The 25,912-nt window shown below is 37.5% G+C and overlaps 4 protein-coding genes across 4 annotated transcripts in view; 2 read left to right on the top strand and 2 right to left on the bottom strand.

Moving 5' to 3' along the window:
- The window catches only part of kif16bb (kinesin family member 16Bb), a 28,236-nt gene extending 12,693 nt beyond the window's left edge, over window positions 1-15,543 (bottom strand). The window contains exons 1-15 of the mRNA XM_055030016.1: window positions 15,417-15,543; window positions 15,271-15,334; window positions 15,077-15,187; window positions 14,849-14,965; window positions 12,915-13,012; window positions 10,060-10,172; window positions 9,830-9,972; window positions 9,219-9,387; window positions 8,451-8,576; window positions 8,132-8,307; window positions 7,972-8,037; window positions 7,841-7,900; window positions 704-823; window positions 223-271; window positions 3-140 (exon numbers count right to left, since the gene is read on the bottom strand). Coding sequence (XP_054885991.1) covers window positions 3-140; window positions 223-271; window positions 704-823; window positions 7,841-7,900; window positions 7,972-8,037; window positions 8,132-8,307; window positions 8,451-8,576; window positions 9,219-9,387; window positions 9,830-9,972; window positions 10,060-10,172; window positions 12,915-13,012; window positions 14,849-14,965; window positions 15,077-15,187; window positions 15,271-15,334; window positions 15,417-15,454 — 1,588 coding nt within the window. The 5' untranslated portion in view covers window positions 15,455-15,543. The remainder of the gene's footprint in view (window positions 1-2; window positions 141-222; window positions 272-703; window positions 824-7,840; window positions 7,901-7,971; window positions 8,038-8,131; window positions 8,308-8,450; window positions 8,577-9,218; window positions 9,388-9,829; window positions 9,973-10,059; window positions 10,173-12,914; window positions 13,013-14,848; window positions 14,966-15,076; window positions 15,188-15,270; window positions 15,335-15,416) is intronic.
- An 863-nt stretch (window positions 15,544-16,406) lies between these two features.
- On the top strand, window positions 16,407-18,766 carry mad2l1bp (MAD2L1 binding protein). The gene is made up of 3 exons (XM_055030013.1): window positions 16,407-16,782; window positions 17,475-17,737; window positions 17,815-18,766. Exons 1-3 carry the CDS (start codon window positions 16,419-16,421, stop codon window positions 18,325-18,327), a joined length of 1,140 nt encoding a protein of 379 aa, XP_054885988.1. The 5' UTR covers window positions 16,407-16,418; the 3' UTR covers window positions 18,328-18,766.
- On the bottom strand, window positions 18,722-23,581 carry ephx5 (epoxide hydrolase 5). The gene is made up of 10 exons (XM_055030011.1): window positions 23,466-23,581; window positions 23,324-23,388; window positions 23,029-23,242; window positions 22,679-22,859; window positions 22,386-22,595; window positions 20,547-20,676; window positions 20,149-20,360; window positions 19,917-20,025; window positions 19,081-19,206; window positions 18,722-18,991 (listed from the first exon to the last, which is right to left on the bottom strand). The coding sequence occupies exons 2-10, from the start codon at window positions 23,344-23,346 to the stop codon at window positions 18,790-18,792; spliced, it is 1,407 nt and encodes a 468-aa protein (XP_054885986.1). The 5' UTR covers window positions 23,347-23,388; window positions 23,466-23,581; the 3' UTR covers window positions 18,722-18,789.
- Window positions 23,537-25,025, top strand: LOC129359991 (cystatin-like). The gene is made up of 4 exons (XM_055030015.1): window positions 23,537-23,650; window positions 23,766-23,986; window positions 24,405-24,515; window positions 24,743-25,025. The coding sequence occupies exons 2-4, from the start codon at window positions 23,786-23,788 to the stop codon at window positions 24,833-24,835; spliced, it is 405 nt and encodes a 134-aa protein (XP_054885990.1). The 5' UTR covers window positions 23,537-23,650; window positions 23,766-23,785; the 3' UTR covers window positions 24,836-25,025.
- Window positions 25,026-25,912: the final 887 nt, after the last annotated feature.

Raw genomic sequence — 25,912 nt, forward strand, 5'->3', positions numbered from 1 at the left:
ACCCTGAGTCAGCTGACAGGGATGTGTAACCGCAGAGCCGTTAACTGAACACAGTGTGCCATCCTGAGGGAAGAGAGTTACAATCCCACCACAGTTCTCAAGCAGACAATGTTCACGGGGGAGTTCAGGTCCCGAAAGCACTAGAAGACAGTTTTGAAAGCTTTGATAACCCAGCCGCAGAAGATTCGATGTGAAGATTTAAGTGTAGGGACCTTCCCTCACCAGTTTCATGACAACATGAGGCTTCATTTTGAATCCAGGTTTTTCCCTCCTATGGAGAAGGGGGAAAAAATGAAAGCCTAAGTTTCTAAATACACATAGAAGAAAGGGTGCATTCTGTTTTTAGTGCCATAAAACTTAATATCCTTAAAAAGTAGAACAAATCCATTTTGGTTCTTTCAAATGCAGTAATTCTGAAACTTTTCTAACAAAAGCCTATGGAGTCATGCCTCAAACAGAAAGATGCTACTGCTGCTTTTTTTCCTAGGTGACCAATCTGTTATGTTGTGCATAAAGTCACTTATCAGGAAGATTTGACTTCTTACTTGTCTATACAATATACAGTTTGTTTTATGGTTATTTACATATTTTTCCACTCTAACACAAAAATTAATATGATCATCATAATCTACAAGCCTGAACTCAGTTGATATAAAAAAGAAAAATAATGCAACAATTTGAGAATACAAATCAATCCGTTTACTTTCAAATAATACAAGAGGATTCCTGTTGTGAGGGAGTCTTCTTTGAGGCCTATCAGATGAGGAAACTGGCAGTCCAAGATGACCCTATTCCCCTCCTTTCTCAGAGAAACACCTTCTTCCTGTGGGAACACACCCAAAGGAAAACAAATTCATTTAGTAGCCTTTAGCTGAATGATGCACAATAAAAATGCTGACAGACATTTAAAGGCAGCTAGCAGAAAACAGATTTTTTATGACTGCTCATGGACGCCTGAAGGCCACAAAGAATATCATGGTTCCAGCCATGTGTCACCATGAAACAGCAGAGAGGCCAACGGCAAAAGAGACAACATAAATCATTCAGATTATGGTGGTGAAAGTCAAACTGTATTTTGTGTTCAGTGAGTGAGACCGACGAATTTCCACTGACTGTTCTCACACACCATGCACCATTGCTTTTATTGGTATATTGAAGTCGACTCACTTTTAAAACTGTGGTATTTTAAGAACATGCAAACTACAGCAAACTTTAGATTCATTATTTATGCAGTGAAGACCGTCATATTGAAGGTCAAAGTGAAAATTATTTACGTTCTAGTGAGACGGAAAGCCAAATATATTTTAAATGATCCTACATTCAATTTCAATGCCAAGTCAGGCATGTTTACCTGTGTAGCATCCATCACCCAAAGTGTTTCAAATGGTTTTACTGGTATTAAAAACATAAATAAAAAATTTACAATTCAGCCTAAAAGTATTCAACTCCCACAGACAGATTTGTCTTCCAATTTCAAGAAATATTGGGTGTTTTGGAGTGGTCCAGCCAGACTCCTGACTTAAATTTGATCAAAAACAAAAATTAAATTAAATTAAAAATAAATCAGTACAAAAGGTAAAGACTAGAGTAATAGCAAAGAGGCTTTCCAATTCTGAAGACTTTGAGCTCTTCACTAAACCCCAAACTACCAATGGAAACATGCAAAACAAGTCTAATTATAGGAAAGGTTTGATTACTGGATTGTCAATGTAGCTTAATTTCCTCATTAGGCTTTAGGAAAGGCCGACTCACTGGTATTCTAGGCTTCCTTTCACAGTGCCACATAGATGTTAAGTAATCAATTTGGGTATGATAAAAGATGTCGCAATACTAGAGTTAAAGATAGAGTGAAGGCAGAATTTAAAGTACTCCAAGAATAGAGTCTTGAGGCACCCCACATGCAATATTAGCTCAACAACATTTGTAATTGTACAAATATACACAACGGAGACTGTTTCAAATTTACAAGTGTAAATAAATATTTTTTATGAAAGCTCTTTGCTATGAAAGAAATTGCAGAACATTACAACTATTAGTCATTTATTAAAAGAAAAGTTGTAATTATATTAGCTTTTCCAGATAAATCTAGTCATTTGAGTCTGCTGTGCATTCTGGAGTCTGATTTGGTACAAGAGTGCATTAGTTTAAACAAAATTTGAGACTTCAAATTTTGTTAAAAGTGAGTAGACATACCACTGAACAAATTTTACACAAAATTTATAGTGTTATTTGTTCTTTCTTGGCAAAAATGTATTCTAAAGCCTGTAAATTGAACATTAGACATTCAAAATGTTACAAATACAGGGTTTCCCCCAGTGTATTATAATCCTGTCAGGTCTCTAGGCTTAGCATTGCTCTTTTTTTTTAATGTCTGCATTTTTTAAGATTTTATAGTTGGTGTTCAGATAATCTTTCAATAACACATAATCATCTAGTGATATTTTCAAATTTCCTGTCAACTTTAAACATTTAACTCAAAAACCTGGTAGGCTGCTGAATGAGCTCACCAGGCTCAGCAAGTTTTCAAGGAAGTATTGAAATATTTGAAAGTTTTGTATCAAGGCAACTTGAAAATTTCTTAAAATAACTCACATTTGTTTGAAATCCCTTCTAAATTTGTATTTGATGGTGTGACGTTCCCTCAGACAGAAGTGATGGCATAATCTGATTTAATCCCTGAAAGTCTTTTGTAAGGAACTGGAAAGCCATACTTAAAATGTCTGATCTGCTTCTTAGACCATTTCACTCCCTTTAGCAATGGTTGCTGTGGAAATCTGATAACAAGAGTCATAAAACATATGGTTGAGAAATACATTTGTAAAAAGCAAAAGACCAAAATTGCTCCACATTGAAACATTTTTATGATTGTTAATTTGGAATTAAGACAAAATGCATAACCCAGATGTGACCTGCATGTTCAAACAATACAAACCATAAGAGAAATCTCCAACCGAGTGTTTAGGCACTGATAACCTTTACACAAAGCATAATCGAAAGTCTTGCAATGTGCTGCTACCAGAAGTATCCCTCCGTTAAGCCCTCTGTTAAAATCCATATTGATGCTTATTGCATCAATATGGATTTTAAAAAGGCACTTCAACGAGGCCTAGCAGAAAAATCTTATGATGAATATAGAAAATATACTTTGCATGAACTGATCGCCCCTGCTTTTAACCCTTCCGTCTGCTCTGTTGTATAGATTGGACTGTACAGAGAGAGACATGTGCAGCACTAGCACCTCATTCATTGGCAGTAGCGAGATGGGAGAAATCCTTTTTTCTAATGAAGAGGGAGAGGCATCGACCAGAGCCCCCTGTACTTAATTAAAAGGGATTTTTCACCGACTTCATTAGAGGTGAGGAGCAGCCTGGCAGTTTAATGCAGTATGTCACTTTCCTTTAGACCCTAGCAACAGATAATATCTACTTGTATATATTCCCAAATGCTATAAAAGTTTATTCAACATAGCAAACACAGTGTTATCAAAAACATAGGACAAAAAAATGTTTGCTTCCAGACTAAAGCAGCTGGTGAGCATACTGTAATTAAATGTGGCCTAGACCAGCAGCCAAGCTCAGAAAGTGCTTAGGCTTCCATTAAAAGCCATCATTTTGTAGTTGGCTAGAATTCTAATTAATTTCTTTTTTAACCTTTTGGAGCTGCAGCATGCATTTCAAAACAGCATTGCACAAAGCTGGCTAAATCTCCTGACTATCAACTTTGTCAAGTAGAACAATCTGCCAAGAGAACAGAATAATACAGAATTCAGAACAATTGAAACACTTTCATGCTTAAATTGCTGTGTCACATTAAAAGGTTAATTTTCCTAAACGAATTGCATTAATATCCCAGATTGCTTGTCTTTAAAGAAGTTAAACCAGCTTCTATATAAAGGGGAGAGCAATTATGTGACCAGCTTTCAAAGTGACTCGGCCTTTTGCTTGGAGTGACTGATTATATACTTCTGTTAAAGAATTGTCACCTTGTTAACAGCCATTCCTTTTTCATGCTCCTTTTCATTAGTTTGTTACATGCGAGAGCAAAATTTTAACCAGAAACCCATTTGATAGTAAAATAAACTGTCAAATTAGCCTGAAAATTCATTTCAGCCACCAGAATGCAATTAAACTTGGACTAAAATCTAGGAGTGCATTTCTGGGATTATTTTGGTTTCCCAAATCTTTCTGCTGCACAGCCAACATTATGGGCATAAATCATTTTGTGCTTGTAAATTCAGTTTAGCAAAATGCCTTTTTACAAAGCACTGAGATTTTAGCAGAGACTGCAACTCAGTTTTATACAATCTACAAGCCAATCAGTTTGCAGATTGTATAAGTTGTATCTTTAAATCTACATTTTAAAGATATAGATTTATATATTTAAATTAAGATATAAAGCTAACCTTTGCATTTTCCTTTTGAGCTACATATGGGAATTTTGACAGGCTCTAAAACAACAAAAAGCCTAATCAAAAGATTTATTTTAAGCAAGTTAAATATTTCTGTATCAACCAATTCAAGGCCTGATGCAACATTATGATTTTCAAATTAAGCTGGACAAGTTGAGGGCAGAAGAGCTGCACATGTAGATTACCCCTGTCTGATCATTTTTCAAATCCTTAATTTCCTCAATATTAGAGTTCTGTGTATGATGTTATAGTTGAATAGTATCAAATTAAATTCTAACAATAGTGTCCATAATAAAACTGTTCAATAATTTAAAGAATGACTGAAATGTGAAGTTTTGTTGAACTTTGAGGTCCAGCAAAATGATGTTTCAAGTGCTTGATATATTTTATAGGTAATCAATTATCTTTGATCCACTTAAAACAGTTGATTAAATTTTTGGCAAGACTAACCTCCCAAAAGGAGGAAACACTAGTCTTTATAAAATGTGAGAATACGCAAAGGTTATAAAATGCTATAAAGACCATGATGTAAATTTGCTGACTATGTGGTTCAAACTGACAAACCAGAGCAAGGCTTAGAGCATGTAGAGTTTAAGTTGTGCTGATTATAGCATGTTTTGAAAATGCAACGAACATCAGGATCAAAGAAAGGTTTTGGTTCATTTATCTCACAGAAATGGAGAATCCTCCCACACTGTGTCGCAAGGGGACCTGAAAGTATCGCTGGGAGAACTAGATGCAACTCCACTCAACATAAAACTGCCTTAGTGTAGGAATGTGCATCTCTATATTACAAATATATAAGCCTGCAGTGGAACATGATTTCACTTTATCCTGTTCCTTTTTTATTTTCCCAATCTGTTACTGCCTCAGACTTGTAAGCGGCTGCTCTGAAATCTCTCATATTAATTACTTTCTCTTTGCCACATGCCCTGTAACCAATCTTTGGAAGCTGGCACTGCATAACTTTGCATTCCAAATCTCCTTTGAATATAGAATCCAAAACCCAGTTTATAACACTCGGTCAACTTTTCTTGTGCAAGTGCTCAGAAATTTTCATTTTGCTTTTGCCAAAAGAATCACCTGAATTAAACGCGAAGTAGCTAGAAATGAGGATGTACATGTCATATGGAGAACATAAACTTTGCATAAGATAACATGCAGGGTAGAGTGGAATATTTTAAGACATATCAAAGGCCATCTTTGAATTGAGACAAGAGCTCCAGGTAAAGGGATATAAAAAGCCTCAAACATTTTTTTAATCACAGTACAGTCCATTTTAGCTAAGTCCAATGCTGCCAATCTTAAGCCACAGGTTGTGACCTAAAATACGTTGCACTCTAAAGAACCCTGTACTTTTGGAAGAAGGAGTCAAAGAGCATCACAGATCCTCCAACATCTCATAACCAAAATTAAGATTGGAAGCAAAATGCTTTCCCATATATTTATGCTTTTGCACCAAAGACGAGAGATCTTTTCACTGAAAAACTTGATGCAATTCTCAGACCAAAACTATTCAGATAAAAGTCCCAGTAAGGTGTGACAAACACCACATGTTTATTAAGTCACATACTCCAGACCTGCTTGCCAAGGAATGCCATGAAACAGTGGTACTTTTACTCACGGCTAACATAACGTAAAAAATATTAGCCAATGTCCACGTAACACTTAAAAGTAGTAATTTCAATAGCATGTTTTAAGCTTATATGCATCTCAGTAGAAACATTCTACATCAGAAATGCCATTTATTTTTTCCTCCTTGGCAGAATGCAAATCCACCTGAAGACAAATGTCAAATCCATAAAGTCATTCATTAAACACTTAGAGATCCTCCAACATCAGTGGGCTCACTAGTCATCAGCACAGTGGCATTTTCGCATGGATGTTAAATTGAATCATGTATAATAAAAGATGCAGATACATGAATGGATAGATTCAAATACAACATATCTGTCAAGCTCTGAGTGGAAATGGACCAGCCTTCCCTCTGAGCAAAAAGAAACCACAAGATTACGCAGAGACATTTACAGCGCTTTAATTTACAGCCAAACCAAAGTGCCATGTGTCAATATTCAAGATCTCTTAATTAGGTGCAATGACAGCAGCTAATGAGTCCAGGGCTGTCAAGCTACTAAAAGTCACTTGCTAATTATCCTATGTCCACGTGCAGACCTTGGCACAAAATATCCCCCTCACACCCCCAAATGTAATCCTAAAAGTAGCAGGACCCTAAAATCTGTTGCTGAACACTTTTCAAAGACAATTTCAACTTTAGCTTCAGGACTTTCACAATAGTTTCAAATTTGATAAAGAATTTTAAATTAAGCATGTATGGTTGAAAGGTCCCTCTACATTTTTCAGAGTTACTGGTACACTTCTGTTTGATAAATAATGCAAGACACGCCACAGCTCAATACGGCAAGCTCCAAATAGTGACATTTGGTATTAGTTCAAGAGTTGGGCACAAATTTAGCTGAACTAAGGGGATGTTCAGTGTAAACTCGGCGCTCGCAGCAATGGCTATGTTGAAACATTGGGCGGTTTCAGGATGATACCATTCTGTCTCTGCCTCAAGAGAAGACACGCAGTTTGCTTAAAATTTCCATACAAGCTTTCCAAACACACCATCTCCAACAACTGACTCAAAAAGTTGGCTTTTGGATGCCGTTTAAATCCAGATGGTTAGAAAAATCAGTCTGAATGTTCAGCTGACCCCTCTATGAGGAAGTTATTCACAAGGCTCACAGTGACACCAGCTGGCAGGAGTTGGTTACTACAAGCATCGACATTAAAGCAGAAAAGGGGATCATTTATGTATTTTAGATCCTTCCTGAACACCTGAGGGAACCAAAGTGGAGCCTTTTCCAGAACCAAAATACAAATCTTTAACTTGGCAGGACAAAATTCAAAAACATTCATCCTCGTTTTCAAAATGTTTTGGCTTTCTTTTGTTAATATCCAATTAGTCATTTTATTAATCTAGTTAGTTGTGACATAATTAATATACAATTCTATGCTTTATCTTGATTTATGGATAAATATGTTTGCCATTATGAGTTTCACCATTGTACCAGCAGTCTCCTGTAGGTCTGAGGATGGCTCAAGAATGCAGAAATCTAAAAACATTCATACATACCAATAGAGATGCTTACACAAGTAATATTTTGTGTACAGTTTGTTTAATTTTTATTTTTTTTAAAGTAATGCAATTTTTCCTCTGTGTTCTTTATTTTGGAAAATTTTATCCTGATCTTATTTTTGAATGCGTTTTCTTTGACATCTTGTTACGTTTGACTTAAAGAGACCCCCCTCCCCCTTTTTCTGTTCAAAAGTCCATCCAAATGTAATCAATACAAGGTCAAAATTGCACGTGTGTGTGTGTGTGTGTGTGTGTGTGTGTGTGCGTGTATATAAAGCAAGTAATCTTTGTACCTCCAGAATGCTCCAAGCACCCCTCCACTCAGTGTTCCACTGTTTGGCAAATGTTTTGACCTGATGGAAAAAGCAAAAATATTCTGTATGATATCAAAAAGAAATCTTGAGTGTGTCTCTGTTTGACTCGCCTTTTTTTCATTGTATTTCAACTTCCCCCTTTGCTTTACAGAAGTAGCCCAATCCACATCAGTAACCTGCATTGTTGGAGGAAACCAAATAAAATTTAAAAAAATCAGCACACTGTTGCTATTTTGGATGGCATTTTGTATTCCTGACAAATTGCAGAACCTGAGTGGCTTCAGCTAGAAGTGCTCGAAGCCTGGTGACCTCAACCTGCAGCTTTCTGACCACCTTGGTGCTGCCGTCTTCATTCACTGTTGGGGTGTTTATTATGTTTTTAGCCCGGCTGGCGAAGCGCAGAGTGGTTAGGGTCTCCTTGTAGTTCACATCAGCAGGAGAAATGGCTGCCAAGAGAGGTCACCATGCAAAAATGACAATTAGTCAGACAAATTAAAGGTGGTGAACAAAGATTACTTCATTACATTTCCAATAATATAAAAAGATAGAATGCAAATAAATACAGTGGAAATTTCTTCAAAACACATACTTGCTATAAGTGTAGTTCTGGTGTTTCCACCAAGACTGTCTTTCAGTAGCCATGTCAGCACAGAGTCTCTGTAAGGAATGAAGATCTGCTTCTTTTTTGCAGACTGTCCACTCACTGCAAGGTCAGCTACGGGTCAAATTGAAGAAAAAAAATATATGTAAAAATACAATGACCCAAAGGAAAGTTTAATCTTTTGGCTCTAGAGATCAAATTTAGGAACCAAAAGGTGTTGGCAATTAATTTTTCTATTGACCAGTCTGGTCAAAGTTTTATTCTGCTTTTTGTCCTTTCCAATAAAAATGAAATGCTTGCATCACTGCTTTTCAATAGTAACCATAACCCTAAAACCCATCTACATACAACTGATCATGCTAAAACCACAAACTTCAATGTTTTTCTCAGAAGATTGTGTGGCAAACACCATGTAGCACATACCGGTAAATAAGATAATTCTGGCATGTTTTTTTTCCACCTCTCTTCATTCCCACACCCATAAACTCAACTGCAGAGTCATCATCAAATCATCTGTAAGTAATCTTATGTCAGTAAAAATTCAGTTCCATGAAGGCCAGGCAAAAGAAAGTCATGGAGAAGTTCAGAGGGTTACATTATAAAACAGTAGAACACCAAAGAGTTTCATACATTATTGCATGCTTTGTAGTTGTAATAAAAGTGCTAAAATACTTAACTTTGTTCAGAATGAACTAACAATAATAAATTGCTAACCAGCATGAGATAAAACCAATTTATTAGTCAAGCTGAATTTACCAAGAGCTGAGATCACACTGCTCAAGGTGACCAGAGATTTGTTGATGTTTGCACTTTCCTTCAACCTGGTGCCCGTGGCCTGCGTGCCATCAGCTCTCTCACTGCCAGCCAGGTCCACCAGTTGGATCTTACTTTGCCTCTCATGGGGCAACTCACCATCAAACCATCCCTGAAAAATGAGGGTCAAAGAGCATTTCATACAGCATTGCATACACTTTAAACTGAACAAAAATATTGCTTTAGATTTTCGAAAAAAAAAAAAAAAAATGAAGATGTAGGCCTGTCGCAATAAACAATGAATCAATTAATCGCACGATAAATTAAAACTATCGACCTCATGTCAATTATCGGCTATATCGTTTCTTCCTGTCTTTTTCTCTTACTGTTGACACTGAATGAAAAAAGGCTCAACTCAAATAATAATTTTTTTAGACAATTAATCACCCAGCAAAATCAGTTATTGTGACAGGCATAAAGAGATGTAATAAGTGTTTAATAAGCAGTGATCTGGGTTGAAGTAGGACTTTAAAAACTGTTTTGAAGTGTTTCTAGAAACCACAGAAAGCCAGCAACTCAGCTTGCTTTCTGAGTTGCTTGCTCACATGTCACACCTGGGTAACGATGATGGTGAAGATTGTGTGTGAACGACTGCTGAAGTCATTCATGCTGGTTCTTGCGATGGTGCGGGTGGCATTCCCAAGCGTGATGAGGCTCTCCACATTACTCTGACTGAGCACCATATGTTTTGATAGATCTACACAGGCATTAGAAATGGAAATTCTGAATGACATTTGAAACACTTCATATAAGACTCAGATTAACAATTAAAATTGTGCATTACTCTCAACATAAGGTCCATCCGTAGGGTGTTCTCTCACTTTCAAGGCCCCATCTTCTGAGCATGGCGGCCTCTTTAGGAGGTCCTGTACACGCTCATTGTAAATCTCCAGATAACTGGTGAGGAAAAAAAAAAGTTTCACAAAAAATTTAAAAATTAGTGACTGTTGGCCTATCAATTGTGTACGACCAGTTTTTCTGAAGAGCCAAATTTAGGCATGCATACGCATAAATTTGTTTTTGTGGCAAAGACAACTAAGATTTCTTTAAGAAAGATCTCCAGCTGCCCACATGGACAAGTCACAGCAATTATCAGACCTTTTTGTTTTGTTTTTTGCAGCAGAAAGCAGGTGATGCAGTCTCCAAGTACTCGAGGCAACCAGGAGAAATGTATCCTTCTTCCCATACAAGTAAACATGCTCACAAATAAAAGGAACATTTTATTTTCCAGTTCTCCTCCGATACAATTTTGGGACTGTTTTTTGTTGTGGAAGTTTCTTATTTCATTGTGTTCATCACTCTCCATGTTGAGCCTGTATCGCACAGTTGTGAACTAGATAACCCTCCTCAGAGAAGAGGCTTTTAGGTCAGAATACGTAGTTGACTAATCTTCATTTTGTAATATTAACGCACTCAAATTTTCAGATTAATTGCTTGCGTTAGCAGCCCTGAAATAGACTATTTTTATGCAACACGTCATCTCAACCAGTTTTCTGTATTTCAGATTAATAGGTACAAGTCATGCTTTCTAATATGCCTATTCCCAGGTACACAGTGGCCTACCCTACCATTGATGGAATTAACTTTTCACAAAGTCCAGCAGATTTTTCAGCTGAATTAAGGTCAGATCATGAATTTCTCTTATTTTACTTCCCAAGACAAAGGAAATAGTGATTCTTTGTGTACAACAGAATGAATCAATGATCAGCACAAAAATATCCCACCAGATAAGTTTATATCTATTTACAAACCAGGAAAAGAAGTGATTAGCTCAAGCTACACTCAAGTTAAAGTGCAAAATTATCACCGTCTTTGCTGATTTTGCATCTTTTCACAGGCTAAATATTTAACCACCATCCAATGCAGCACAGGATGAATTAAACATTATAAAATTAGACCATTTGTATTTGAGTCCACTGCAATCATTGCAGTCTAAATGGATTCTCAACACGCAGACCCCTGGAGAGTCCTTGATCCAAACATTCTTCGAATGTTAATTGCCAAGCAGCAGTTATTCATTTCCCCTCCTTTACATCCAGTTTTAATCAGTTCATTCATATAATAGGCCTTATCCAATAAATCATGATCATATAATATTTTCTGGGCTCTTATCAAGTTCTGTCATTGCTCAGTAAAATTGCCTAGGTATCAATTTTCTGCTTCCTTCAAGATGAGGAACAATTGAGTCGTCTCTTCCTTACATACAAAATATTGAAGGATTTTAATAAATTTTGTTCCAAGAACAGGTTGCAAATCAATTCAAGTTTGTAAACTGTTCTGGTAAGAAGTTTAAAGGTCAGGTTTATTTTTGTTTTTTTATTTTTATTTTTGCAGTGAAGTTGTACATTAATTTATTTTTTAAATAGGATTTACTTCAATTTACTCAGAATTTTCTCCATTACACACAAGGTCAACATGCATACATCATATTTGGTTAAAAGTTAGTCACCTCCAGCTCTTTTGTAACAATCACAAGACTTGTGGGATAATTCCAGCTGATATTTAGCTGTTTTCATTGCCAGAAGCTCATTAAATTTGTTTTCTGCCACAGAACTTGCTTTATGGTAAACTAGATAGTTTTGAAGTGGTTTGAAATCAAATAGTTTATTTAACCTTTACAGAACAAACTGCTCTTTGTGGACATATCTGATTAAAATTTTAGGAGCAAAAATACTGAATCTCAAAGAGTCTTGTACAGACACTGTATAATTGTAGGGTAAGGAAAGAGGCATAAAAATGTGGGTTAACTCATCAATTGAAAAATAGCCTGTACTTGTTTAGCACTTTATCAAGTCCAGAGGACACCAAAGTATTTTACTCTACATTCAAATGCTGAAGGAATTGAATGTGGCTATATTGTAGCTACAGCTGCCCTGGGACAGACTGACAGAGTGATCAAAATTGTATTTCAAATTTCAGTCAAAATGATTACCATTTTACTGCAAAGTGACGACCCCATCAGACTACAATGGACCCCGTTCCTGTAAATCAATCTTTGAGGATTTACCAATTCACAGATTGTTTTTTTGGAATGTTACTCCAAATTACCCACAAAAAATTATTCAGATTTCTCCAATGAGTATATAAAATATTTTTAAAAAGTGCTTTAAAAAATATTTCATAAAGCTATAACATCAAGGTATTTTAGCTTCCTCTGTTGCCATGAGCTTGTGTTTGCAGAGAAGCAAATCAACAACCTCCACTTTTTCTCCTTACTGCTGATTGACTGTACCCCCTAACAGCAGATATGAGACTGTGGATATTAGACACTTAGATGTCATAGGCTGTCCCAGTTTCCACAGTATGTATTAATGTATATTTAGGCAACACCTGAATGAAAAGGCTAAATTAACTGTGGCATGTTAGCTAATGTTGCAAGGCCCTGGTTATTACCAATTCGCTTGATTCAGGTTTGTTGAAAGAGTGATGCATCCAAAAATTGAAAGACAGCAGCACCCAAGGACTGGACTTGCACTCAAAAAATAAATAAAAAAAGCACTGTAGTTGCATGTTGCAGGATTACATCATACAAGGAAAAACTGAAATTAAAGACAAAATAAATGATGTTCATAACTCGTGGATGTTGATGTCTCAAGACTTGGTGCATTTAACAAGAACTTCCACTGTGTAGTTTCTTACCTGACCTCCATTTGAAATGACATGCTGCTACTCCTCCTTCTGTTGGATATCTCCAGGAACAATTCTTCACAGATGCGTGGGATTAAACCTTTATCCACCTTTAATTGAGAAAATGTTGACAGAATCAAAACACCAATTTTAATCTCGCATTAAAATCAGCTACATTTTAATCCTATGACAAAGTGTTTACACTTTGCTGCAACCAAAACTCAGCACATGCAAAGACTGCTGAACACCACAATCGCCGCATCCGATAGTCATTGATGCATAAAAGCAATTTCAGTCCGAGCTGCTTGCCCTCTTGTTTTTAATTACAAAGTAACAGACAGTAGGCATTAAGAGCCATATATAATTATCTGACGTTGACAGCAACTCTACTGATGACCTTGCATGAGTCCCGTCAGCAGCGAAGTAGAATCCTCCATCATAATGCAAGACTCTCATTGTGGTGAAAGGAATTGAGGTTTTACTGCACATCACATTTTCTGATTAATGCAAAGTGAGAAGTCAGTATAATGAGGCTGCAGACTGTCAGTTTAGCAGGCAAGAGGTCAATGCATGCAAACCCAGCTGCTTTCATTGGTGTATTTAAAAATGCATTTTTCAGCCTCCTGTGTGACTAAGAATTGTAGCCATAAACTAGAGCTAAATGAATTCACATTTTTTATTGGAAGTCTGTGCCAACACAACCAGCTGTGACATCTGAAAGAACAGATGACAATTATCTTTCAGCCAACAGTGCTTTTAACTCTTCAGAGTACTTTTTTTATGAAGTACCTTGAAACATGTGAATTGGCCCTATAAAAGGATTTTAGATCAACACAAAGTAGTGCATAGTTCTGGGGTGGATGGATACTTGTACACACTTTTCATCTTTTCTTTTTTTTTTTTTTACAAATGAATTTAAAACATGTGTAATGCATTAGCCTTTAAGCTTCTTTATTGCAAATTCTCCAAACAAAATCCAGGGCAACGTATTACTTTCAAAGGTTATCCAATTGGTAAATAAAGGTCCCTTGTTTTTAATTTGATCTCTGTATAAGAATTACTGTTCTGTGAACACTTCAGGCATTGGTTAAACCACTTTAGTCATGAAAATGACTAACAGCTCAAGGATAACATTGTGGATAAATTAGGGACAGGTTATAAAACAATAACTCCACCTTAAACGAATCGGTATAAAACACTAATCAAGCCGCTACAGAAAAGGAAAATAAAAAAATGGGACAACTAGAAATCTACCAAAACTGAAAAGCTGAACAAAGAGCATTAAGCAACAAAGCTTTTATTAGTAACTCTGAACAAGCTGCACAGTTATGGTGGGATAACTGATGACTACTATCAGTCACCAACTAAATAATCTTTACGGTCAGAAGCCATTTTTTGTTTAAACAAAAGAAAAAAAAATTCCAACACTATCCAATTGTGAAACATGGTGGTGGCAACATCATGCTGTAGGAAAAAGGAAGCTGGCTTGAGTAGATTGACAGAAGAATACAGTCAAATAAAGAGAAATCCTGCAAGAAAACAAGTTGGAGGCTGCTTTTTCTGATGACACTAAAGCCAATTTATGAAAAACTTACAAAAATGACAAGATATGCAAAGATGGCAGAGACAGAAACTGATGAATTTGCAACAGTAACTGCAAAGAAAAGTGGTCACCTCTATGTTTTTACTCTCAATATAAATGAGTACAAATGCATATGTATTTAAAGAATTGAGACTGAAACTATGCATTGTTTCCTTCTGGTTCACATTAACTCATTGTTTGGTGTCGATCCAACAAAAACTTCCAATATCAAAAAAGAAAAAAAAAAGTTAAGGTTTTATTGTTACAGAATGCGAGTTAAAAAGGGACCTAGATATTTTTAGAAGGCGTTGTATTCAGCAGTAAGACATTTTTTGCTGAAACCAAATGTAGAAATTATTCTTACTTTATTTCCCATCATGGTGTAAGATTTTCCTGAGCCCGTTTGGCCATATGCAAACACACAAGCATTGTAACCGTCAAATGCTGCTTTCAAAACGTCTGAGCCCAAGTCCTTGAAAATCTGAGAGAAATGGAAAGTTTATTTTATTTAATATTTAAAAAAATAAAAATAAAAAAATGATTATTTCACATCTGTACAACGCAAAATAAGAAACTTATAAATAAAATTCACCTTTTCCTGTGATGAAAACGTGGGACTGCCTGCATCGATTGAGTCAAAGGAGTAGTCGTATGAAAACATTTTCCCTCTGTCCTTCAGTTTCTCCCCTCGCCCAGCTACAGGCTGGAATGGAAAGTGAATAGTCCACTTTAGGTGATAACTTAATTAAACCCATTCTAAACCTCGCTCGTTTTTTAATAACGTACCTTATGAACAGATGTTGTGTTCCCTCCCATGTGAATTATCACCTTCGAAGATAGAAGCTTTTCTCTGTCGAAAATAAATGAGTGATGTGACGTTCAATTTTAAAACGTTAAGATAAAAATAAAAGAAGAAATTCCATTGGACCCACCTTTTACTCAAAGGACGGACTCGGACCGCGACTCTCATCGCCGAAGAAATTATCAACCAAACAAATGCCTCTTCCTCCTTTCTTCTTTGGTAAAACGTTTGTCTTTCCTCATTAGCCACACCTGGGCTTTCTTTATTCCCCCATGTGGTCTAGAAATTAGCCACTAGAGGGTAGCAAAGCACGTCCCATTTTTTTATGTCCACCGTATAAGGCCTTTCCGAGAGAAAAAGTTTACACTTTTTAGAAGTTTTACTACACCTTACTTTTATGAAGTATTGCTACGCCTACTTCAGTACTTGCCGACCTGTTGTCCGACAAAATCAGTAACTTTACTGATTGAAAAAAAACAGGCGTTTACCCAAAAATGCACCAGAGACAGCGCCGAAAGTTTATGTTTAAGTGAGACGTCTTGTTTTTACACAAGCTTTGTTGTTTTAACGTTATTTCAACCTGCTGAGGTTCTTGTGCCATTTCGTGGTCAAGCAGATGTACAGTACAACAAATAATATATTGTCTCTTGGCAATACTTTGTACTGTTCTAACAAAGGTAGCCCACTATTAGCAAGTATTATGTTCAAAAGGTTGATGTTAGAAAAGGGTTTCTCCTGCCTGAATTTCTTTTGGTGCAATGTTCTTTTTCATAACTATTTTATTTTAGACTATAAAACACTAGAATTTGCTCATCTGTATGTTTTTTTTTTTTTTTTTTAAAATTATATACTTTCAAAATGTTTCAGAATATATTACATTCATTATTCAGTTAAATTAAATTGATGAATAAATTAAATTAATCACAACATAATATAGATTTAATGAATGCTTTTAGCATACCTAAGATTTTCCATAAAATATGTGAACAACTATTTCAAAATATCTCAAAAATTGCATTATTGCGAGGAATGCTATTTTCCCAATATTTCCGCTTAACGTGAACGCAACATTCAATGGATTTCCCATGATTCTGAGCGGTAAGAACGAACCGGGCGCGGACGTTCAAAAACAATGGCAGAACAGTGTGACACTTTACAACCAATATTGAACTCAGATGATACAGACGGTTCGACCACTGTCCACAGCGAAGACGGCAGAATAGAGCGGAGATTCTCCTTTGCCTCAGAGAGGAACAGCAGCACCACCGAAGAACCCAAAACGACATGTAGACGACTTAGCTTACAGAGTGTGTCCGACGATTCAAATTTATACCGACTCTCGTCGGAAGTAGTCGAAGAACGCCGAACAGACCCGATCAAACTAAGTTTAGAGTCAAATAATGGCACTGATGTTAAAGGTGTGCCTCTGGACGAGCACAGTGTGCCCAATGCAGAAGAAAAGGAAAACTCTTCTGAGCTTTCAGATATGATTCAAGGTACGTCTTTAAACTCCAAGTCTATTCTGAATTCTGTTAATTTTAGAAGTTTCTTTAGTTGCCAGTTATGTACAGGGTGATTCAGTACTTAGGGAAGTAAATAACTAAATAGTGCTAAGCACTGCAGGCCTATTTGTTCCTTGAAAGAAACAGAAATTATTTTATGTCAATTGGTTGATCAAACAATTCTAAAATATTTTTTTCTTCACATCCCTTCTATGGTTTCTACACTGCTTATTATACAGTATTTTTATGGTGAAGCTGCACAATATGTTGAATTGCAGTATAATTTCTTTGCAATATCAGAGGCTGGCATTTTGATATTTAATTTGCATGCAAATTCTTCAGGCCAGTAATATAAATACCCTGTTAAATTCCCTTTATTGTCCTTGGAACCCAACCTTATTGTATATTTTTAAGTCTGTAAATATTATAGGCAAGTTGAGGTTTCTCTGGAGCCATTTTATGAGCTTAAATTATCATCACATACAGTAGGGACTATTGGAATGTCATTCTCCATTGTCTTTCCCATTTTGAAGAGTGGTAACCACTAAAGTACCTTTGTGCTGTGATATTTATAAGAACTCACAGAAACTCATTAATATTTTGAGGCAGAGTCACTTAAAATGTAGAAGTTACAAAAAATAATTTCCTTATTTCACTGTAAGGATGGATATTCTGGTTCTGTTCAGATAAAACGTCCTTGGAAACAGAAGAGACTTCTGGGCCAGATGTCAGAAAGGACACAAACACTGAGGAACAAGACGCTGAGGTGTTGAGAAAAGCTCAGGAAGAAGGCCGCGTGGACGTGGTCTTCCCCGGCGCCGTGACCCAGGACGGCTGCTACCGTTTCATCAGCGAGATCCTGAAGTGCATCCTCTATCAGAGACAGCAGCTGCCCATGACGTATGACCAGCTGGTTTACTCCCAGAAAAAGCTGCAAACGTCAAAGCAGGTTTGAAGGAAGCTGTCTTGGAGCCGTTTTCCTGTCAAAGTATTGTTGATTTTAAAGAAACTCACTTTGCTTTTCAGGACAGAGGCGCAGTGACTCGAAGGTCATTGCATTCTGCAGATCTGGATCTGCGCAAATGTCACCAGACTCTTCAGGAGCTGGAGGAACTTCTGCAGCAGCTGGAGGTGCTGTTTTCTTTGAGTAGAGTACCCAGAGTTTTACTGTTGATGGGCGGCTCACTCATTCTACCTAAAGAAATGTATGAGGTCAACATGGAGACCCTGGCCCTGGCTGCCAGGGATCAGTCTCTCAGAGCCTCCTCCTGCTTGAGGCAGCTCTTCCGCACTCTCTTCGTTGCCGACCTGTTGTCCGACAACAATCCTGTTCGCCTGATGCCCACCACAGTCCTGGCGCTGGCTCACAGGGAGTGTGGCGTCGGTTGGTTCCGACCTAAACTACAGTTTAAAGTCCCGACTCGAGTGAAAAATAAAATTATTACTCTGTCTACGGAGGGGCATGGAGCCGAGGGAGCAGACTGGCAGGATTATGTGTGGTTTCAGGCACCCACGGCTATTAAGGGCTTCACCAACTGACCCAGTTCATTTGCCAAATTTAAAATTTTACATTTTTTAAAGTTTTGTGTTTTAGAACATATGAATTTAAATGTTTTGATTTGCTCAAATGTGTAAAGGGATCTTTTTAAAGTCTTTAATTCAGTTATTATTTCATCAAGAGACATTATTGCAGTTGAGAACATCTGAATTATATATATTTATAAAGCATTTTCTTTCATACGCATGAAGCACAATGACACACTCTTTCATCAGTGCAATATACTTTTACTGAACATAACTTGAAAGGTCTATTGCTTTCTTTACATTCTAACAGAAATCTGAACGTGCAAATATGTTTACATGTAGTGAACCATTAGCAATTTTAATTATAACAGCAAAATGTTGCATGGAAGAAAAAAACATTTTCTGTATTTGTGGAGCTTACTATGTTGATTGTAATAAAAACCATAGAACTGTTTTAGTCAGAATACATTGAGTGGTTCAGAGATTTTCTACTGCTTTGGCAAACTGGATGACGTCGTTGGCCAGGAGCCGGGGCTCCTCGAAGGCGGGGAAGTGTCCGCCTCGGGGCATGAAGGTGTAGGAGACGATGTTCTGGTACCGGATCTGTGCCCAGGATTTGGGGCAGTGCAGGATCTCTTGGGGGAAAGCAGCCAGTCCAGTGGGCACAAATATCCCCGTCCTAAAACATGTGATTATTACACTTATTAGAGAAAATTCTGTTCACATTTGGATAATGGCGAAAAAAGAAAAGAAAAAAAAAACTCGTACCTAGCATCAATCCTGTTATTAATGTTGCTGCTCAAGTTCTCTTTGTAGAACCGCATGGAGGAGATGATTGAGCCTGTGGTCCAGTAGATCATGACATTTGTCAAAAGATCTTCCAGGCTGAATTTTCTGTTCAAAACACAAAGTCTGATTAGCTAGATACTGAGATGATGCATGGGATTAAAAATCTGAAACGTGAAACACACTTGCAATTAGTTCTATCGAATTAAATATTCTGTAAAACCACCTCCATAATGACACTTTTGTTTGAAAATAGCTCAAGCTCAGGCAGATTGGATTTGAAAGCATCTCTGCACAGAAAGTTTACCACAGATTCTCAGATGCCTTTACTTCTGGGCTTTGACTAGGCATTTTAATCCATGAAATGGTTTAAAATACATGTATAATCAGCCTGCTTGATAATACTTATTATATATTTGTGTTGGTCTATGATAAAAACTGTTTGAATTTATGATTCTAACATGGCAAACGTTTGTGGGGTATGAATATTGTTGCCAGACATTGCAAATGCACAAAAATTTTAATAAAATCAGAAAATAAATCCCAGGTGTGATTCTCTTAAGATTTTGAAACTGTTCTGATTGAAGTTGGTTTAAGTGCCAAAATAGAACCAATTACCCTTTGCTATGACATCAATAAAAGCTAATTTGCTGAAGAATTAGCTTTAGTAAAACTCAACTCATTACATGTTTAGCTATCAGCAGTCCATAATTTTATTACAGTAGTTGGGAATGTCAGTAATTTTTTTAGTAAACTTGAAGGAAAATAGAGTCAAGGAAGGAGTGCCATTCAAAACAAAACACATTTCGCTGTTTTACCTCTCCAGCCCACCGTCCTCCAGATCTTTGTTCTTCTTGTGAGTCCAGGTGGAAAACTTTTCCAGAATGTAAGCCGCCAAGGCTACAGGCGAGTCATTCAGTCCACATCCTGGCCAAGCATCCCATTGTAATAAGATGTAATGGAAAAAACTATTTAAACAGCAGGCTGCACTCTCCAGGAGCTTTAACCTGTCTTTATAGTATCAAGCTAGATATTTTTGTATGTTCTCACCAGCTGTGTCAGGTTTAGTTGCCTGAATGTGGAGGTAGCCAGATTCCTCCAGTATCTCCCACACATTCTTCTGAAAGAAAGGGAACAACCTGCGAACGTCTTCCTGGCTAAAGCCGACCAGGAAGGGAAGGTAAGGCCCGATGATTATGGAGAGAAACACTTTGAAACCCCTATTCGACATGTAGCTGTTTAGGTGGAGCCCTTTAACACAGCTGGAACAGAAAAAACAAATATAAGTTAGTGTCACCTCAAGATAACCACGCCTATTGTCCCAATGTCCTGGAAAAATCTATGTGTACTGGACAAGCTTCATTTCACAGCCAAATTACACAATGTCTGTTGTGAAAATTCCACAAAAATGATGATGTGCTTTTTCTGATAGGCTGTTTTTCACTTACTCGGGCCTCATCTGAGCCATGTTAGTGGTGATGAGGGAGCCCCAGTCTCCTCCTTGTAGGTAGAACTGGGAGAAGCCCAGGCGCTCCATTAGTGTGAGGAAAATCCGGGCAGCAGCCAGACTGTTAAATCCTTTAACAAGTACAACACAAAATTATTCAATGTTTTAAGGTTTTCACATTTTTTTCATGTTAGACCTATAAACTTTGTTTGCTTTTGTTAGTTTTTTTCAAAATATGCAAAAACGCTGTGAGAAGAAAAGCATTATGCTGCGAGGAGAGGAGACAGGCAAGCTTATTCAAGTTGATAGCAGATGGCTGGAACTAAATACAAGGGAATATTGGAACAAAACCTGTTACAGCTGCTCAAACGTTTCTTCTTTAATTTATTATAAACTAAAGAGAAAACTTCTGTCAAGTACATAAGACAAGAAGAATCCAAAGACAGCAAATAAACCATATAAAGGAAGATAAGGCTAGCTACAACTCCAAAACAAAGGTAGAATCCAAAAACGAGAAACAGGTCATACTAAAAATAAAGTTAGGTACAAAACTAATAGGATTATTTCCCCAAACATCACCATTTCCACCCTCTCAAGTAACCGAAAACCCCAGCACCTCAGTTTCAACCACGACATATGACATACAAAAATACACCCAGGCCTTACAACTATCCTCTGTCCTAAGAAATGGCTGAGGCTCAGTTTGCAGGAATCCCCTTCGATTCAGGTCATGACTATCAGAAGAGAAGGAATATTTAGATTACACAATTTAATGTGTGGTGGAAAATTACTACAGTATCTGCTGATCATGTTATATGAAGTGTTGTGAACTCTCACCAAAAGAACTATTTGGGTTACATGTAGAAGGTTGGAATTTGCTTTCTACAGCTGCATCAGAAACAGAGTGTCGTGTTTTGAATTCCTTATCCTTGGTATACAACTCATGTGTTGTTTCTGCCTGGCAGAGCTTTTCACCCAGATATTTCTTACCCAGTAATTTTACTCTTAAACGCCATCTTAATTTTCTACAATTGAAACTTGGGAAGGATGAAATAGCATGAATTAAATATCTAATAGAGACTGGAATTCACAATCTTAATGTTGTCCCACAAGTTTTTATAAAGGATTTTAGTTGTGTTACACCTAACATATTGCAGACAGTAAATACTTCCTTACATCCATCTTCACTTCACAGATCCAGAGGTAATCTTCAGAAATTCAGAAATGATGGAAATCCTCACCTTATCTCTAAGAGTCCAACCATGCTACGGTTGGCAGTACTAACCAAATGTAGTTTGGCAGTCTGGATAAAATAGGCCACTGAAAAACTGGGGCATGCTTTATGTTTATTAGTCTATATTACTCAAATTGGCTTTGCAGCTCGTCAAAAAACACTGGTACCAGATACCAGACAAACACCAGTACAACATATCTCCTTACTTCTGAAGTAGTAAGGAGATAAGTCCCACTTCATTCAACTCGTTCCTGAGTTGCTCGTCAGAAATGCTGAAATCCCTGATCTTACCAGAAACCAGCAAACTCAAGGGACCAGAGCTAGAGATCCTAAATTTTGTTTCTATGATCCTCTGCACTGGAACAAACTCCCTTAAAATCTGAAATGCGCAGAAGCTACTGGTAAAGCAGGACTTTTCTGTTAAGTTCCACTTTAGCCTGTTATTCCTACATCTCTATTTATTTGTTCCAAATTACCATTTGCAGTTCATTTGTATAGAATGTATTTTTGTGATAGATTTTTTTTATGCTTTTTCTAAAGTAATTGAATTGGCCTGTGCATGAATGGTGGAACACACATAAACTTGCTTTTCCTAAAATGATCTACCTTTCTTATGAGGGGCTTCTGAGAAGCCGTAGCCAGGGATGGAGGGGATTACAACCTCAAACGCAAATCCGTCGTGGTTCTGTGTGAGAAGTGGAAGAATCTTGTAGAACTCATAGAAGGAACCAGGCCAGCCGTGAACAAGCATGAGCGGCAGAGCCCTCTGGTCGCCCGTCTGTAGTGGGCGCACATGGATGAAGTGCACGTCCAGTCCTGCACCGCAACAAAAGACATAAAACAGATTTTACAAGATAGAAAGTTAAGCCAGCTGCTGTTCATTATGCAGCGGTGCGTACCTTCTATTTTGGTTTTGAAATGCGGATACTTGTTCAGCATTGCCACTTGCTTCTTCCAGTCAAACGTATTTCTCCAATAAGAAACCACCTTCTTAAGATAAGTGGAATTGAAGCCATACTGGAAGCCAATGTCCTCTAAAGGGTCAGTGAAGCGGGTTTTGTCAATGCGGTCATGGAGATCCTGGTAAACAAAATCCTAACTGAGCATTGTACATAAAACAATGCCTTGCAAAAGTGTTCTCACCCATGAACTTTCTCAGTTTATCTCCACATTTACTCTGATTTGGTGGAAGAATTGTGAGGAAGGAAAGTGTTACACGTTTTCTAAAAGTTGGTGTGAGCCAAACTACCTCAATCTCTTCATCTGACGTTTCCACTGAAAAGGGGTATATTTTTTGATCCTCCAAGAGTGGTTTTTCTCCTGCTCCCCACCATCCCTCACCAACAGGGATAGTTCTCACTTTGCTGCTTCTCTGCATTACATAGGTCAGGAGTCCAGCTGCTGCCACAGCACAGCCAATGAGAAGCTGCTGCTGTGAAACATCCAGCCCAAAGAACGTGTCCCTGCAAAGTTTGAGAGAAAAATGGCTGAAATGCAGGTAAAAGTAACTTATACTTGGTTAATTTTGAGGTTAAAGTGCTCACTTCAAAAGTTGCAGTCTCTGCATTGTGCAGTTTAAAATGTGAACCCTCGCTCGGCCTGCTTTACGCTAATGGGATAAAGGTCGAAAAAGTTTCATTTCCAGCAAAACAGCTTTAAAAGTTTAGACCTCCGCGTGTGACAAACCTTGTTTATTGCCTTTGTCCCCCTCCTGATGAGATGGTGTTTACGGTTCTAACGCCAGAAAGACGAAACAAATCTTGGGAGACTATCCGTTCATCCAAACGCGGTTAAATCTCGACGAGCTCCAGGAAGGACAGGAGAAAACACAAGGCTAGTTGGTCCTTCAGAGATTGTTTATTGATAGCGAGGTGCGTCACTCCCCCACTAATCTGTGAGCAGCATCGTCATTTCTTGCTTTATAAAGAGCAGACCGCTTTACACAATCAAACACCGTCCAATTTTTTTCTCCCTCCGTGTAAGCAGTTCAACCTTAAAGGAGAAAGATGTGGAAGTCTGTTGTTCCAATTTTTGCGGCTATTTTCGCCGTTGGGCTGTGCGGCACGCCTGGGGGATGGCAAGACGTCGACACCCAACAAGAGGATTTCGTGAATGCGCTGAATTACGCCGTCGCCCAACACAACAGAGACAACCAAGGTGATACATCCCTCCACAAGGTGGTTGAAATCGTCTCCGCACAGTTTCAGGTGAGTATTTTTTTTTTAAACAAAACTTTCTGCATGGACTTTGCACGTTCTCACCTAACCGTCAGGTAAATTGGTCCCTCTAAATTCTCCCAGGTGTGAGCGCATGTTTTGTTGTTTGTCCCGTCTGTCTCTGTGTCGCACCAAATTTAACTTTAGATTTAAGCATTTTGATGACGTCTTGTCGTTACACTCCATGTAAAAAAACTTTTCCGACAATAAAAAGTGCACAATGGTTTACGTCATGCTAGAATTAAATGGAAATGGGAATTTAGAACTGGCAATTTCTTGGTGAAATGAATTGTCGCTTTAGTATTTAGCTTTTCAAGTACATTATGTATGTGCGCTGTATGACTGCAACCATATATGATATGTTCTTAATAAACTGGATCAGTATGATCCCTCTTCTTCTCCATAATAGGTGGTCGCAGGAGCTAACTACAAGATCGTTGTGAAATTGGGACGGACAAACTGCCGGAAAGGCGAACCAACCACCGACTGTACTGTCTATGTGCACCCAACTAAGGCTCGGGTAATTATATTACATTATTAAAAAGATGTTGTAAAATTTATGGGTGAAAATGTTAATTATATTCCCATTTTCCTCTCAGACATGACAAATACAATGAAGTACTATATATAACAACTGTGACATGATATTATGTTAAAAAATAGTACTCTTTGCAGCTCATGTTTATCTGCATAAATTATTATATGGCGGTATGCTACTATAATTGTATTCTGGTCTTTCTTTTTCAGATTTACCAGTGCACATTCAAAGTGTGGAGCTGCCCATGGCTCAATAACATTCAGGTCACGGAAAAGAAGTGCTTGGAACCTCAGCTTAACTAACCGTGAAAGAAATGCTACTTTTAACAGTGTAAACATCTTTCCATCCTCTATGTGATGAAGTCCACTGTTTTCACAACTACGAAAGATGTAATGCAACATAAAGTTGATAAGTTACCAGAATAAAATTGTGTAATGACTTGGTTAAAAAAAATACAAATTAAAGAAATAAAGTAAATTTGACATATCAAAATCTGTCCTTGTGATTATTAATCATTTTTGTTTGTCTTCCTCTGTGAGGTGAGCAAATAGAACATATTTTTGGTTGATGTTTCATTATTATACTGCGTGAAGCAAGTTGTGGTAATTGGTCCAGCTAGGTGTGGTATTTGATATTTTGAAGTGTGGATGCTTGTTGGAGCACTGTTGCCTTGCAACAAGAAGGTTCTGCATTCAAATCCTAGTCTGGAATCTTTCCACACAGAGTTTTCATTTTCCAAGTGAACAGATGTCTCTTGGGCAATACTGCCTTAATCATAAGTTTAAAGTAAAACTGCATGGTGTTCAATATGTTAATGATAATAATTGCGACATGATTTCAGGCCCCATAGTCATTCTTTGTGGAACAATCTTTCACTGCAATTACATCTGTAAGTCATTAGGTGGCATGCTTCTACTAAATTTCCTTTTAATTCAAGTCTTTGTGTTTGAGACTCTATCAATGAATATTCTTTGATTTAAATGAGTCCATATAGCTACGGTTGACTGCTCAAATCAGGGTATTTGTCCTGCTATAAATTTAAACCTGACCCGGTTGCAAGTCTTGTGAAGCCTGTAGTTCTGATGAATACTGTCTTCAAGACTACAGACATGCCTTGAAGAAATAAAACTGGATCAAAGCAACAGTATTGCCAGGCCCAATGTAACTTGAATAAAGGGAACTAAAATGGAGACTGTAAACATAATAGCAACAATGATCCAGGTATATGCAGGACAATAGAGACTTCTCTCTGGGTACTTCCAGTTCTCAAAAACATGTCAGATGACTGCAAAGTCCAGACTGTTTGTTTGTCCTTAGGGACTTTTGACCAGTGGAGATAAGCTCTGGCCTTAATGCTTGACAGCTGATAGATTATCGAT

The sequence above is a fragment of the Poeciliopsis prolifica genome, unplaced genomic scaffold (genome assembly GCF_027474105.1).
Source record: "Poeciliopsis prolifica strain line A6 unplaced genomic scaffold, Auburn_PproV2 SCAFFOLD005, whole genome shotgun sequence".
Classification (NCBI taxonomy): domain Eukaryota; kingdom Metazoa; phylum Chordata; class Actinopteri; order Cyprinodontiformes; family Poeciliidae; genus Poeciliopsis; species Poeciliopsis prolifica.

Coding starts and splice junctions, on each gene's coding strand:
- mad2l1bp (XM_055030013.1), top strand. CDS start 16,419: ATGGCAGAACAGTGTGACACTTTACAACCAATATTGAACTCAGATGAT. Junction 16,783..17,474: donor GCTTTCAGATATGATTCAAG/GTACGTCTTTAA, acceptor GGTTCTGTTCAG/ATAAAACGTCCTTGGAAACA. Junction 17,738..17,814: donor AGCTGCAAACGTCAAAGCAG/GTTTGAAGGAAG, acceptor TTTGCTTTTCAG/GACAGAGGCGCAGTGACTCG.
- ephx5 (XM_055030011.1), bottom strand. CDS start 23,346: ATGCAGAGACTGCAACTTTTGAA. Junction 22,596..22,678: donor TTTCAAAACCAAAATAGAAG/GTACGCACCGCT, acceptor GTTGCGGTGCAG/GACTGGACGTGCACTTCATC. Junction 19,207..19,916: donor GAGGACGGTGGGCTGGAGAG/GTAAAACAGCGA, acceptor TGTTTTGAACAG/AAAATTCAGCCTGGAAGATC.
- LOC129359991 (XM_055030015.1), top strand. CDS start 23,786: ATGTGGAAGTCTGTTGTTCCAATTTTTGCGGCTATTTTCGCCGTTGGG. Junction 23,987..24,404: donor TCGTCTCCGCACAGTTTCAG/GTGAGTATTTTT, acceptor TCTCCATAATAG/GTGGTCGCAGGAGCTAACTA. Junction 24,516..24,742: donor TGCACCCAACTAAGGCTCGG/GTAATTATATTA, acceptor TTTCTTTTTCAG/ATTTACCAGTGCACATTCAA.